We start from the raw sequence: 12,052 nt of genomic DNA, 5'->3' as shown, positions 1-12,052 counted from the left end.
TTAAGCTAAGGACTCTATTTAGAATCAAACAATTAAAAAAAAAGAACTGACATCCATTTTCATATACAAATTTTATTTTTAAAAAATACCTTGCTAAAGTAAAATTTTGAAACTATTATTTTTAAACTAAAAAAATTTGCATAAGTAAATACAACTGCTTCTTTTAAAAAAATAAGATATTTTGGCGTAAATACAAAAAATTTAAATATTAAGATAAAAAATGTATACACTTTTTTACACTAAAAAAATTTAATAAAAATAATATTACATCAAAGTCAAAAGAAAATTTACAAAAAAATTATTTATTTTATTTAAAAGTTATAAAATTATTTCTTTTTTAAATGTTTACAACAACAACAAATAAAAACAACAACAAAACTAAAAACATTTTTGTTTAAGTTGAGAGAAACAAATACATAGAAATAGATTTAAAAACATAAAAAAAGATGTTGCAAGAAGTTTAGAAGATAAAAATAAGTAAAAAAGCAAAAACTCAAAAAAGTCAGCAAAAAAAGAAAGTAAAACAAAACGATTATTTATAAGAAAATTTATTCCTTTTAAAATCTTTTATTTCAAGTTCGTCTATAACTTGAAAGCAATCGACAACGGTTTTTCTACAATACTGATAGAAAAGCTCTTCAGATCTTTGAAGAACTTTACTTAAATCAAGAGTTGTTGGCAACCTAAAAAATAAAAATAAATCAAGAGTTGTTGGTAACCTAAAAAAATAAAAATAAATCAAGAGTGGTTGGTAACCTAAAAAATAAAAATAAATCAAGAGTTGTTGGTAACCTAAAAAATAAAAATAAATCAAGAGTTGTTGGTAACCTAAAAAATAAAAATAAATCAAGAGTTGTTGGTAACCTAAAAAAATTAAAACTATTTTAACTTTTTTTTTAATGTTTTAATAATTATAAGTAATCTCAATTTAAAAGAAAACTAAGAAACAAACAAAATATTTTTTTAATTTAAATTTTGTAGTATTTTATTTCACAATATTACAAAATATTACTTTAGGATATGATAAAATTTTATTTCATGATATGACAAAATTTTGTCTCATAATAAGACAAAATGTTATCTTATGATATAACAAAATGTTATCTTACAATATAACAAATTGTTATCTTATGATATGATAAAATGTTATCCTAAGATATGACAAAATGTTATCTTAAGATATGACAAAATGTTATCTTATAAGGCAAAATGTTATCTTATGATATAACAAAACAGCGCAAACATAAACCTTAATAACCAGAATAAATTATAAAATCATTTCAATTCAATAAACTAAAATAAGAAAAACTTTTAAAAATGATTATCAAGATGCTTTGGACAATGTATTTGTGGGTTGCTTAGTTACTTAATAGTTTCTTGTTTGTAATTTTTTATTTATAAGTATTAAAAAAATTATAAACTAGTCTACAAATATTAATACTAATCTTACTATAAGAACAGATTTTACTTACATTAATATTTTAAACTAAGGATATAAAGAAATACTTTCGATAATTTCTAAAACTGTGTACAACCACAGAACTGCAAGTGGTGTAATTATATATCAACAGAACTGCAGTTGGTACAATTATACATCAACAGAACTGAAGGTTGTAGACAACAAAATCAAACCAAAATCAACATCTGATTCAACATTCAATCAACAATAAAATCAAACCAAAATCAACATCTAATTCAACATTCAATCGACAACAAAATCAAACCAGAATCAACATTTGATTCAACATTCAACAAATTCAAAACATCTTTATTTAAAACTCTTTATATTTACTTTAATATTTTTCTTGAAAAAAACTTTACAACTTTAAAATTAAAAAGTTGTCACAAAAACAGAGTTTTGAAAAAACAGCTTTTTTAAATATATATACTATATAAAATTTTAAATATAAAAATACAACTTAAAAATCTTTTATATAAAACAATATCAATAGAACGAAATACAACAAAATTTAATTAATGTAATAGAATGCAAAACAAACTGAGATAATAAAAAATAACAAACTTTGAGAGAATATGATAAATTGCACATATATCATTTGCAGTGTCCATGATTAAGTTACGACATTCCATCAACATTGCAACGCATACAAAAATATCAAAAGGATATTCTGGAGATAAATAAATTTCTTCTTGATGTGTTCCTGCACCTGAACATGAAACATATTTTTCAACACCATTAAATTTTCTTAAATAACTTATCAAAATAAATATGTATAATAAAATCCTCTGTTTATGAAATATGTGTTAAGATACATTTCAGTTGTTTCAATTCTTTGTTTTAAAATGAAAATTTATGAAATAGCTACAAATCAAGATGCTTTACTTAAGCTTCAAGCGTGATTTGTTATGAAGTGTTACAAATAACATTTCAGCTCTCTAAAATAATTTTTTAATCACTATAAACAGGGCTGTGGAGTTAGAGTTGCAACATTTTTTTGCAGAGTTGGAGTTGCTTAACATAATTGCGACTCTGACTCCTATAGTAAAACTTCTCGGTATTGCACGTGCATGTACAAAATATTTAAATTTCAAAGAATTTTTCATATATTTAGCAAAAAAAATTTTTTTTAATTATCGCGTAATATTTTCTTAAGAATTCAAGAAATTTTTCAAAAATTTTGCTTCGCAAAAAAATTAAAAAGACAAAATAATACTGTTATTTTCAAACTCTTTTGCTCTTTCTTTATAACGTTCCATTTCTGCTTCAAGTGATGAAACTTCCAAGTGTCGACTACTGGTTATTTCAAATAAACGAAGGGCTTCTTTGTAATCAAACTCACGCTTAAAATTCAAAAGTAGCCATCTATGAAAAAAATATCTTACAGATTAAAATTTTTGCTGTTTTAAACTTATTTCTTAAGTTAAAGAGAAAAAAAAATTATACAGAAAAAAACCTAGAAGGGGAGAGAACATTAAACACTCCACAAGTATGCTGCAAATAAAACATTTATGTTATCATAAAATTGTCAAAAAACTTCAAAAAGCAAATTTTAATATAAAAACTTAAACTTATTGTTCAGCACAAGTGTATCATTTAAATTTCTTAAAATTGAGCTTATAGGTATGGTCAATGCACTAAGATCAGGATATCAGTCTGTAAAATGCTTAGATACTCAATAACACTTATGTAAAGTAAAAATTATGATTTCTTACCTAATGTTCAATCTAAAATTTTATGCATAACTGATTCAATCAAATACAACATTCTACTGAAACTTTTTTCGAATTTTATTAAAGATCTTAAAACAACTTACAACAAAGAATCATTTAAAGACAATGAGAACAACAGCAGACAATGAGTAACAGACAATGAGAACAGTACTAGACAATAAAAAAAAAGAGTTAAAGTCAAACTATTTAACATATTGGTTTCTGCATAATATTCAAATTTTGTGAAAAGAAGCTTGTGAAATCTTCAAATTTGTTTAAAAAAATAACCAAACAGCAATTTTTATTAAAATTATTTATATTTTTTATGCTATATGTGTTTATTAATTATATAAATCTTACAATTTTATTTTTTGTGAAATTATTAAATAAAACAATGTATAATTTTATGATACAAATAAATACTAAAATTGAATAAACTAAAAGTTCAAAATAAATTTGTTATTTTGAACTTTTAGTTTATTCAATTACAAACATTTATAATTCTTTTATTGAAAAAAAGTTTCAGAAAAACAACTAAATAATAAAATAAAAATGCAAAAAATATAATAATAAAAAAATTTAAGTGGCATTTTTTTATAATGAGGTGTGACAAATGAATAAACATTATTTTACTTGTATTTTTAAAGAAATTTTTATGCAAGACATCTAATGTAAGACATGTGTATATATTATGCACAATTCTTTATCTCTCTATTCATTATCTTGAATAAAAAAATTGTAAAAACTATTTAAGAGCCACATTTAACATCTAGACAAAAATAATTTTAATATAAAAAGCACAAAAAAATGATTTTTAATGATTTTTAGGGAACATTCAAAAGATTTAAAAAAGTGTTTTTTAAATCTTTTGAATCAAAAGCTCAAATGTTCCATGCTACAAAAAAACTTATTTCAAAACAATAAAAATAAAAATGATAATAACTTGTACGATTTTATTAGCATAATATCAATTACAAAAAACAACATGATGTGTTAAATATTTTATTTCAAAAGGGCATAAAGCTATTTAGACAACGCTATCTTTATATGTATTGATAAAGGAAATAACCTGTGACAAAACATTAAACCCATGTCTGTAGATTGAAGTACATCATATAGCTCTCTGTCCATTTTCATTAGAAGTTGTTCCAAGAGTGCTAAAAAAAAATTAAATTAATTTAAAAACTTTATGGAGGAGTAATTTTTCCCAATATTTCTCATACTTCTCTGTGGACTTTGCTCATTCACATTTATACATACATTTATACATGGTACATATACAAATATTATTATTAATTACTATATAGTTTTTTATTTATAAATCAAATTGTTTAGAAAATTGTTTAGTATTAATTACTATATAGTTCAACTTTTAAATGATGTAAAATTATTTATTAATTGAATTGTTTAGAAACTCTATGATTTTTGAATTATATATTAGATTAATTTTCTGATTCAAACAAATTTTTTCATTTCATACTTTATGTTGTTATGTTCATTAACCTTACGAACGTAAGATAAACTTAAGAACTTAAGGTTAACTTACAAACTATGTTGATTATCTTTACATGCACAATGATTATATATGTTATCATCTACAGTGTCTCAAAAAATTATCCGACCAAAAAAGTTTTTCCCAATAAAAATGTTTACGCTCTAAACTATACTAAAAACAATGAATAGCGATACTTATTTTGTCAGTCATTTTAGTTCTATTGGGAATAGTATGTTATTAAGCGTTCATTATATTTGATTCATGCTTCAGTTGGTTTATTATTTGACCTAAAAGAAACTTAGTACTGAATAAGCTTGTAAAAATATTATCCGACCAAGCCATATTTATGTAAGTTTAATTAATTTTATGTGAAATTTGTTGAAATATTTTAGCAAATTTTTATACAATTAATGAAATTGATAACAAAAAACTGTTTTTTTGTAGTAAAAAAAAAGTTTTGTATAAAAAAAAGGCTTAATGTTTTTTTAAGTAAAATGGTTGGAGGTAAACGTCACTGGACTGTTTCTCAGAGAAATTTAGCTGTCGATCTAGTCAATCAGGGTAAAACCTATCGTCAGGTGCAGCAAGAGACTGGAATTCCTCATAATACAGTATCCGACATAATGAAGAAGTATAATTTGATCAAAACAACAGCCACAAAAGAAGGCCAGGGTCGCAAAAAAAAGACTTCTAAGAGTTTTGATAGAAACTTAACTATACAAGTCAAAAAAAATCGCTTCATTTCTGCTCGAAAACTGGCTGAGCAAGCTGAAGAGAATTATGGAATCAAATTATCCCATCAGACAATCAGAAATCTTATCCGAGACCAGGGATTTCAAGGACGACTTGTGCGTAATAAACCATATTTGAGTAAGAAACACATGAAAAGAATATTGGAGTTTGCTAAGAAGTTCAAAAACATGCCGTTAAGTTTCTGGAAAAAGATCCTGTGGAGCGACGAATCGAAATTCAACTTAAAGTCATCTGATGGAGCCCAAAAAGTTTGGAGAAAAGCCGGAGAAGCCTACAAATTAGGCTGAGTGAGAGGAACTGTCAAGTATGGTGGCGGTAACGTGATGGTATGGGGTTCAATGGCTTGGAAGGGTGTTGGAAAACTCCAATTTATTGATACTATAATGGATCAGGTGCAATACAGAAACATATTAAAGCAAAATTTGAAGTCATCTGCTCGAAAACTTCGGCTAGGATCTGATTTTACATTTCAGCAAGATAACGATCCCAAGCATTGTGCCACTAAAACAAAGGAGTGGTTTGCTGAAAATAATGTTGAGGTCTTGGAATGGCCTGCACAATCACCGGACCTTAATCCCATTGAACATTTGTGGGAAATTGTAGACCGAAAAATTGGAGATCGGTCATTTTCCAAAAAAGAAAACCTCAAAGTGGCAATTGAAGAAGCCTGGGAAAAGATTCAATCAGAAGAAACAAAATCTTTAGTCGAATCAATGCCTAGACGTCTGGAAGCTGTAATCCAAGCAAAGGGAGGCCCAACAAAGTATTAAAATAATTGTTTTGTTATATAATAATTTATTATGAAACAAATAATGCCTTTGGTCGACCTAAGTTCATTTATTTAAAGACTGAAAACTTTGTGATTCATATTTTACATTGAAATAAAGAAAATCTATTTAAAAACATGTTCTTTTATTTTTATTAATCTTGAGTTTACCAAAAAAGTCTAAATTTACGAAAATACAGCACTTTTTTTAGGAAAAATATTTAAAAAAGTGTTTGGTCGGATAATTTTTTGAGACACTGTATATTAAAATATATTTTCAATAAATTTACAGATAATATGGCAAAAAGGTTTACTGGAGTACAAAGTGGACAGTTTTTAGAATTAGAAGTCAAAGATGGGATTCTGCAAAAATTCTATTAAAAATTGTCATTAAAAAAAATTTTGATTTTTTAAACTTACATATTTTTCTTAACATTCCTTCTTCCATAAAATCTTTTTTAAAATGTTCCATATAATTGACAAATGTCCAATAAGCTTCTGCTTCTGTATCCATTACAAAGAGAAAACGACTCATTATGTCATTCATTCCTTGAGCATACCCCACCTCTTTAAATCATACAATTTAAAAAAGTTAAACAGGATTTCATTAACAGAAAAAAATTAATAAATTTATTTTACTGAAGAGCAGAAATTCTTTTATAATCTATAGTAAAATCATATGCTTAAAAAGTGAAAAATGTTTACCTGGATGAAAAAAAGCATATGTCAGCAAAGAATCTCTTAATTTTACCAAGCCAGGATTATTGTCGTCTCTGAAAAAATTACAATTACAAAAAAATCAATTTTTGGAAGAGGATAAAAATCAACATAAATGTTAATTTTAAAAAACAAGATATTTGCTGAGTTTTAAAAAACAAGATATTTGCTGAGTTTTAAAAAACAAGATATTTGCCAAGTTTTAAAAAACAAGATATTTGCCAAGTTTTCTTTTGCACTCAGCTCAATAACTAACAAATGATTTTTTTAAATGTAGAAACTGTATATAGATAGAGTTAACCTAACCTTATATTATAACCTATATTATAACCTTATATAGATAGAGTATATAGATAGAGTTAACCTAACCTTATATTATAACCTTATATATTATATAACCTTATATAGTTAACCAAACAATAAATATTTTTAATAAATATCCAAAAAAAGTCATGGACTTTTTGCAATTATGCAAATATATGTAAAATCCAATATGTGATATACTAAAATGAGTAATGTAAAGTAAAAAAATTTTCTTCTTTTTCTTTTATGATTAAAGTAATTAAAAAGTTTAAAAATATCACTTAAAACAAGGATTACTTAAAGAGTGGCAACTCTCTATCTGTTCTTGGTACATCTTTATCAATGACACGGATAGATGCAGATATCATTTTTTCATCATAGGGCTGTCTGGCTGCAAAAACCTAAATAAAACTTTAATAATGGCCTCTAAATTTAAAAATATACGCCAACATAATTCTATTACTCTTCAAAAATAAAAATAGCATAAAAAAAAACTTCACCAAAAAAATAATACAAGTAAAATAAGTTCAATAATCAGTTAAATAAAGTATTTTGTTGTTACAAAATAATCAGTTCAATAAAGTATTTTGTTGTTATAAAATACAATTTTAAATATTGAATTGAATTAAATACTCAACATTGAATATTGAAGATATAATGTAAACAAATTACTTTTCAGAAAATGAAGTTAAAAAAATACAAGCTTGCTCTACTTCATATCAATTAAAAAAAATTCAACATCAAAAGTAAACACAGTAAAAAGTAAAAACATTGACAACTTTTCAAGACAAACATACACACATAAAACTTACTTGAGCTTGTATTTCTATAAATTTAAGCTGTTCCTCTCCAAGTGCTGTTGATGAAGGTAGTATAATTTTAGGAGGATGAGCAGGATCAAAATTACAATAAGGACATGAATTTAAACCAGAGTTAACAGATTTATTTAAACTGTCATTAAAGTCCTTATTATTTAAAATAAATTGAAATTTTGGAATGTCTACTAAAAACGAATCATCATTTTGATTAAATATTCCTTGGGTCCCTATTATATCTAAAACTGATGTATCAGATTTTTTTACAGGTTCCTTTGGCGAAAGCTCATCTGCGACAACTTGCGACAATGAAACTGTGCCTACTTTTTCAGTATGAAGATGCATTTGCTCTAAAAGATACTTATTTGCATTTTCCACAATTCCAAGTAAATTATTGTCATAAGGTAATGCTGAATCAAAGCTGTTTAGCCTTGTGTACCTTCTATTGCTTGTTTCTGCTCTAACTAATGATTTGGCTCGTTTAAGCTTAGTTAATGATTGAGGTGGAGTGCTTGCCTTAATCATTTGAGCAATCCAAGGTGGAAGATTATCTAGAATTTCTCCTGTTGGTGACTTAATCCCATCTCGATCGGCTTCATATTTGACAAGTATTTCATTAACAGAATTGTCAAAAATTGGTGATTCTCTTGAGTCAGGAAAGTCTTCTCTTCCATTATTTTCAAGGGAACCATTATGGATACTATCATCATAAATGAATGAAGTTTCTGGACTTGTAGAGCAATCTATACTAGAATTTATGCAGTCTTTTTTTGGGCTTATGGGCTTAAATATACTATTATCATTAAAATAGGAAGAAGCTGTAACAGATGAATAATTTTTATTTGATTTATTATGACACTCTGAATCATAAGCATCAAATGGAGCAGATAATTCTTTTTTTGATTTTTTATGAGTATGATTAGATAAAACATTTTGATTAGAAATAATATTAGTAGTTGTTAGAGGAGGAAAATCACTTAAATCAATAGGTTTAGAAGATGTTAGAGGAAAACGTTCACTTAAATTAATAGATTTAGAAGGTGTTGGAGGAGGAAGATCACTTAAGTCAATAGATTTAAAATTTTCTGATTTCGAATATAAAGATTCTTGCATATTTTTACTTTTTTGCAACATAGGATCTTCAAAAGGGTCAGTAAAAGAAGAAGTATCCAAAAAATCATCTGATGTATTGTTAATGTACTCTATTTGAGAAGAAAAACATTTCTTAGTTTTTGGAATGTTCAACAATTTTTTTAATGGTTCAAAATCATCATTTAAAAATGTCTCTTTATTTCCCCCAAAAGACTTTATATTTTTAGTCATTTCTTTACAAGTTTTTACTGAAGATACAAGTGAAGATACAGCATCTTCACTTAACAGATCAAAGCTATCAAAACCAGAAGGTAGAGATTTTTTTTCGTCAGATTCAGTATACTCAATCATAGCATCAGCAAGTGCTTTGCTTATATCTTCTGAATTTAAACTTTCATAAAGTTCAACATGTTGAATACATTCAATATTTAAATGTTTTTCATCGTCACTAAAAGGGTTATATTCACTACAAATGTTATGCTTAAGGCAAGCATTTTGGTCAATACAACACTCAATGATATTCAAAGGTTCTTTACTATTGGATTGTTTTTGTTCATAACAATCATGAACTGTGGTGGCATCATCCATTGTAGATGGCACATTTTTAACTATGTCTGAAGATAACACAGGACAAGGAAACATTTCAGAACAATTAGAAACATTATAGTTTGATTTTAAATGATCTGTGTCAAATTGACCCACATTTTTATAGTCATTTGGGCAAGAAAGATTAAACTCTTCAATAATATCTGCATGAACTTCCGCAGTATTGTTTACAATCACAGCTTCCGTAATACCTGATGTTTCAGTATACTCATTAGCATTTTTAGGACATCCGGTAAACCATTTTGGGCAATAATAAACACTTTCATAATCATTTACTAAACCTTTAAGAAGTGTTTTCCAACGTATTTTCATGGCTTCATACCGCACAGTGTTTTCTACAGCTAATATGTCACGTTCTCTAAAAAAAAACAAAAAAACATTTTAAATATATATGAAACAACATTTTTTCTTAAAAATCAGTGCTCATAAATCAATGTATTAAAAACCTTTAAACTTTAATTGTAAACATTGACATTTATAGAGATGTTAAGAAATGAAGAAAAAAAAAAAAAGAATGTATAAATTTGTAAACATTGATATTTATAGATTTGTTAAGAAATGTAAAAAAAAAAGTATGGCTAAATTTGTAAACATTGACATTTATAAAGTTGTTAAGAAATCTAAAAAAAAAGTATTAAGACTTTCCTTTTTTTTAACATCTTTGCTTCCATCAAGGCTGCAAGCAACCACTATTCGAGTTGGAAGTTACTGGAAAAGAAAAGATGAAGTTTATAGAGCAAGATAACAATTGACAGACGACTTAAAAAGTTGCAAATTATATGAATCAGGAAAGCAAGATGAAGGAAATGAATTCCAAAGAACTGATACTCAAGGAAAAAAACTAGACGAATAAGAGTTTTTAGAGCACTTAGGAACAGTCACAAAAAAAGATGAGACTTGATTGAATGACAAGTAACACAAGAATGAATTTTAGTAGATAGCACAAGAGACGCTAGCTCTTTAGAGTAGTGCCCATTATAGTATTTGTAGAAAAGAGAAAGAGAAGCAACATTACGACGATGTGATAATGGTTAGAGGTTGGCTGCAAGAGCAGGTTCAACAATGTTTACAATACGCTTTTGCACCTTGTCTAAAAGAGAAAGGGCATCAGAGAAGATCCACCCCATGGCAATATGGCAACAGTATTGATACAAGGACAGATTTGAAATTTATAAAGATAAAGAATAGAATATGGAGTAAAAAAGTGTTGAGCACGATAAAGAGATGCAACCTTAGTGGATGCTGATTTTGCAATGGATTTGATAACCGTTTCCAAGAAAGATTGAAAGTAAGAGTTAATCCTAGAAGATGAAGGGTAGATAACTCATTAAGTACATTACCATTCATAAATATAGGAAGATCTAAACTATTGCAATAATGATTAGCTGAAAAAAATTGGGTTTTATCTGAATTAAAGTTCACAAGCTACTGCGAGCCCCATGTTGTAGCAGAAGTGAGATCCTTTTCAAGCTCAAATGCCCCCTCCAAGCAATCAAAGAATGTTGGCTTCTTATCAAGACAAGAATAAATGGTAGTATCATCAGCGAACAATGCCACCTTAGATGTCAGAATATCTGGAAGATCGTTAATGTAAATTAAAAAGTATAGGGCTAAAGATAGAACCATGAGGAACCCCTGAAGTTACAGGATATGAAGAGTGATGTCCATCGAGGACAACTTTTATACTACAATTGGAAAAGAAGGACTCAATAATCGTATAGATGTTACCAGATACACTATAAGAAAAAAGCTTATGGAGAAGACTAGCATGCCAAACTTTATCAAAAGCTTTAGAAATGTCAAGAGAAATTTTGATTATTACATGAGAAATGTCAATTTCTCGTGAAATAATCAAAATTTATGCTAATCTTATAAAAGTTCACTTTCTAAGAGAAAAGTAACAAGTTTAATCCCCATAGCAACAAAGAAAAGTAACAAGCTTAACCCCCATAACATGTTTCTCCATACAACACCCTTGTTCTTCAGGATTAGTATTTAGGAGATATAATGTTAAGGCAGTACACTACTAAAAAGTACTTTTTTAATAAAAATTTGGAATAAAGTCAAAAACTAATATTTTTCTAATGAGAAATATATAAAAAACATCTAAATAAAAATTAAATTTTTTTTTTTTTCATTCATAATGGTGGAAAAACTGTCTAAAAAATGCCTCAAATTCAATAACTTTGTAATGTAATATCTTCCTATATATAAATTTTGTCTCATTCAAACTTTGCAGATTGATATTATAATCTTTTATTTTGGTTGACAGATGGTTTTTTAATTTAAGGACTTATTTTAAATTTAATCACATATTATTGAAAATATGCTTGA

The 12,052-nt window shown here is 26.6% G+C and overlaps 1 protein-coding gene across 1 annotated transcript in view; it reads right to left on the bottom strand.

Annotated features, from left to right (window-relative positions):
* Positions 1–158: 158 nt before the first annotated feature.
* LOC101241039 (uncharacterized) overlaps positions 159–12,052 on the bottom strand; it is a 42,976-nt gene continuing 31,082 nt past the window's right edge. The window contains exons 4-11 of the mRNA XM_065805388.1: positions 8,018–10,076; positions 7,503–7,606; positions 6,891–6,958; positions 6,606–6,752; positions 4,241–4,328; positions 2,676–2,824; positions 2,024–2,168; positions 159–683 (exon numbers count right to left, since the gene is read on the bottom strand). Of these exons, the coding sequence (XP_065661460.1) occupies positions 533–683; positions 2,024–2,168; positions 2,676–2,824; positions 4,241–4,328; positions 6,606–6,752; positions 6,891–6,958; positions 7,503–7,606; positions 8,018–10,076 (2,911 nt within the window). The 3' untranslated portion in view covers positions 159–532. The remainder of the gene's footprint in view (positions 684–2,023; positions 2,169–2,675; positions 2,825–4,240; positions 4,329–6,605; positions 6,753–6,890; positions 6,959–7,502; positions 7,607–8,017; positions 10,077–12,052) is intronic.

Source organism: Hydra vulgaris, chromosome 09 (assembly GCF_038396675.1).
Source record: "Hydra vulgaris chromosome 09, alternate assembly HydraT2T_AEP".
Lineage (NCBI taxonomy): Eukaryota > Metazoa > Cnidaria > Hydrozoa > Anthoathecata > Hydridae > Hydra > Hydra vulgaris.
This window is presented reverse-complemented; position numbering and strand designations above follow the sequence as displayed.